The sequence below is a fragment of the Emydura macquarii genome, unplaced genomic scaffold, assembly GCF_026122565.2.
Source record: "Emydura macquarii macquarii isolate MOO-44397 ecotype Brisbane River unplaced genomic scaffold, CSIRO-AGI_Emac_v2 contig_3313, whole genome shotgun sequence".
NCBI classification, from domain to species: Eukaryota; Metazoa; Chordata; order Testudines; family Chelidae; genus Emydura; species Emydura macquarii.
This window is the reverse complement of record NW_027133450.1, coordinates 4,199-8,322: the sequence shown is the minus strand read 5'-3', so window position 1 is coordinate 8,322 and position 4,124 is coordinate 4,199. Positions and strand designations below refer to the sequence as shown.

At 42.1% G+C, this 4,124-nt stretch overlaps 1 protein-coding gene across 1 annotated transcript; it reads right to left on the bottom strand.

The window, feature by feature from the left end:
* Positions 1-11: 11 nt before the first annotated feature.
* On the bottom strand, positions 12-2,639 carry LOC137143311 (olfactory receptor 6F1-like; the record flags this gene model as incomplete). Its single annotated transcript, XM_067533050.1, has 2 exons — positions 2,556-2,639; positions 12-818 (listed from the first exon to the last, which is right to left on the bottom strand). Coding segments are annotated over exons 1-2 (891 nt in total), but the record flags the coding sequence as incomplete, so codon positions are not given.
* Between the last annotated feature and the right edge of the window lie 1,485 nt (positions 2,640-4,124).

Sequence of the window (4,124 nt, the reverse complement as noted above, 5' to 3'; positions counted from 1 at the left end):
GTATCCTTTGCAGAAGGTTTGACAAAAAGAAAAATGGCGGAGCTGTACCAGATTGTCATGATGGTGAGATGGGCACAGCAAGTGGAAAAGGCCTTTTGCCAGCCTTTGGCTGATGGGAGTCTCAGGATGGTGGCAATAATATAAATGTAAAAGACCAGAGTTATTGCACATGAGATCATGACAACAATGAATGAGTCGATGAACGTTGCCAGCTCAACGAGGCGTGTGTCAGTGCAGGAGAGCGCTATCCAGGAATCTATGTTACAAAGCAAATGATCGATGACGTTAGGGCCACAGAATGACAACCTGGATATTAGCAACAACAGCACAGAGATAGCCAGGAACCCACACAGCCAAAAGAGGAAGGCCAGCTGGACAGAGAAGGTGCTGTTCATGAGGGAGCTGTAGCGCAGTGGGTGGCATATGGCCAGGTAGTAGTCATAGGCCATCGCAGCTAGGAGGAAACATTCTGTGACCCCCAAGGAGAGGAGAACAAACAATTGCAGGAGACAGACAGTGAAAGAGATGGTTTGGTTTGTGCCCAAGATGACACCAATAGTCTTGGGGACACATGTTGTGGTGTACCAGATCTCCAGGAAGGAGAGATTGCAGAGGAAGAAGTACATGGGGGTGTGCAGGAGTGGTTCTGTCCTCACTAAGGCAATGATGGAGACATTCCCGATAATCGTCAGGACGTACATCACAGAAAACGCCCCAGCAAGGGACATCTGGAAATTCAAAGTGCCAGGAAAGCCCAGGAGAAAGAATTTCTGCATGTTGGTTTGGTTTCTTATTTCTGTCCCAGCCATGACATCCATCTGTCAAGACACGAGAGATCATAAGGCATTTCACCATGATGCGCACAGAGACTTGAATGTGCAGAAGTGCAGCCCCTAGAAGGTACTAAATCTAAGGGAAGAGAAGGGAGACTGGATGTTCCTCTACACCATCCTGCCTTTTGCATCTTTCCATCTCTGCAGTAGAGATGAGAGGTCCACTCATCATTCCCCTAAGGCCCATGAAGATGCAAAGGGGCAGCTGACCCTTTGTTATCTTTCATGTCTTCACGCTCTAGCCCATCAACCCACTCCACCCGCCCATGAGAAAACCTCACTCTTGGAAGATTCTTGGAAGATAACTTTGTTCTCTGCTCTGGACAGAGAGGGAGTTTTTGCACAAGTAGCTTTGAAAATTGACAGGATTTCTACTCCTCAATCACTTACACTTTTCTGACCTTCAATGGGAATTGTGTTACTTAGGCCTAGAGCAAGTCAAAAAAAAATTGACAATACTGTTTCCCTTTGAAAAATACTATTTTCTTAAAATTGAAATTTTTCACAGAAACGCGCTAGGTTTTGCTGAAAATCTCGTCGGGGTGGTGTCTCAGGTCCAGCATGGAATATCTGATTAAACAAAAACCCTGAAAAAATTAGTTCTCTAGCCTGCCTTTTCCACCAAATGGAATTAGGCACTTATTTGGCATGTACAACAATAGAAATCAGCAATTCTGTTCATTAATTCTTCTTTCTCTTCTGGTACAATCTTAATGTTCCACCTATGGTTGGGAAACCCCACTGTTTGAGTCTCATTTTGTATTTTTGCTTCCCATATTGAAAGAGAGACGTGAAAACAAAGTGTGAAGACACAGCTGACCTTTTCCACCAAATGGAATTCTTTCTATTCTCTGGCATTTAATTTCAATTCATTCTTATACAGGCGAGCCCTGCTTAGTCTATTCAGCCACACGGCACACCTTAGAGGCCTTGAAAACCCCACCTCAGCAGCAAGGATACAACAATAGAAATCAGCAATTCTGTTCATTAATTCTTCTTTCTCTTCTGGTACAATCTTAATGTTCCACCTATGGTTGGGAAACCGTTGCACTAGAAGCACTGTTCAATGCCAAATGCTTGAAAAGCAACCTATAACCCACCCCACTATTGCATGTATTTTTGCCACATTCTACAAAGGCCATTGGTCATTGTTCCCTGAACTCTTCATTTTCCGAGAAATGTAAGACTGAAAGGAACATCAAGAAATCATTATGGCACAGACTATTTAATCATGAGAAGAGAACCTTTCCAGTCCCAGGGTTTTTTTGTAACCTAAATCTCAGTTGCTGCAGATTAAGCCTTTCCTCATAACATCTGTGAATATGGCAAACAAATTTTCTAAACCTTTTAGCATTTTTGTTGCTCTCCTCCGGACTCTGAGCAACAAAAATGCTAAAAGGTTTAGAGAAATTTGCCATGAGGAAAGGTTAAAAAAAAACCTGGGACTATTTAATCATGAGAAGAGAAGTCCCAGGGTTTTTTTTTAACTTTCCTCATCTTTCCTACAACGTGGCTCGCAGAATTGGAGACAATACTCCAGCTGAGACCTCCCCAGTGCAAAGTAGAGTGTGACAAATACCTCCTGTGTCTTACATACCACACTCCTGTTTATACACCCCAGAATGATGTTAGCCTTTTACTCTCTGCATCACATTGTTGACTCATATTCAATTTGTGAACCATTATAACCCCCAGATCCTTTTCATTATTACTACCACCTACCCAGTTATCCTCCTTCTTGTAATTGTGCATTTCATTTTTCCTTCCTAAGGGAAGTGCTTTGTACTTGTCTTTCTTGAATTTCATCTTGATGACTATGGACCAATTCTCTCATTTGTCACGGTTCTTTTGAATTCTAATTCTGTCCCCCAAAGTGCTTGCTATCCCGCCCAGCTTGCTGTCATCTGCAGTTTTATTAAGCATACTTTCCACTCCATTATTCAAGTCATTAACGAAAATATTGGGTAGTACTGGGACCAGGATTGTCCCTCGCAGACCCCCACTAGAGATGCCCTCCCAGTTTGACAGTGAACCATCAATCACTGCTCTTGAAGTACGATCTTTCAACAGGTTGTGTATCCACCTGATAGCAATTTCAGCTAGACCACATTTCTCTGATTTGCTTAGGAGAATGTTGTGTGGGACTGTGTCAGAAGCCTTCCTTACATCGACTCCTTCCCCCCATCCACTAGGGCAATAAGCCTGACAATGAAATATTTTGAGTTATTTAAAACTAAACATTTAATTAACCAAAAGAATATTGCTTTTTGAGGAAAACCAAAAGGAAACCTATTGAAATTCTTGATGAAAATGAAAATATTTTTATTTGTCTAAATATTTGATGAAAAAAATCAGTTGGTTCAATTAGTTACACAATATAAAAAAAAAATCCTATTTCTTTTTGTTCCTCGTAGACTATACACTATATTAAAAAGAAGGATGAGTTATAGCCATTTTCCCAGTAGTGACGCAGTGACACCTCAATAAGGCAAACCTTCAGGATGGCAGGAGAGATTTTCAGGTAGGTCACATTACCAAGGGTATGTCTAAACTGGTGGCGGCACTGTTGGATGGATGCCGCGGGGTCGATTGAGTGGGCAGTGGAGACCTGCTCAATTGATTCCAGAAGTGCCCTTCAGTCAAGGTCATAAATCCACCCCCACAAGAGGAGTAATGCAGCGTTGACCAGAGGGCATTTCTCCTCAGCACAGTGCAGTGAAGACGCCACAGTAAGTAAAAGCTAGTAAGTCGACTGGAGATACTCTACATAGCTTGTGTATCTCCTGTCGACTGCCACCGTCAGCGTAGACCAGTCCAAAGAAAAGCGAAGCTATTTCACAGTACAGTTGCTATCAATTCCAATTCTAGTGGTAGCTGGCAGGTGGATCTACTTTACCAGCTCTGTGGATGGAGCTTATCAGTATAAACTCCGTCCATAATTTTTTCTCTCCAGAGCACACACAATATCTCGGCTGCTGGTAAATGGTTCATTGCACGATGGTATGTCCTGTTTTTCCTAAACCGAGATATATATAAATGATAGGAATATTTCTTACCTGATTCTCATCGCTATAAATGTCACTTTACACCACTGTAGCAGTGTTAAGGGGATTTATGATCTGTCCGACAATTAAAATCACTTCCATTTTATGGACCCTTTATGCTGCTAGAGTGGCGTGAATTGTTGTCAGCATAAATGGGAATCTGTCACTTCAGAACTAAAAGGTGGGCAAAGTCTATAGATATCTACATCAGTTAGAATTTCTTTCCATCACCATCCAACTGTCTTGA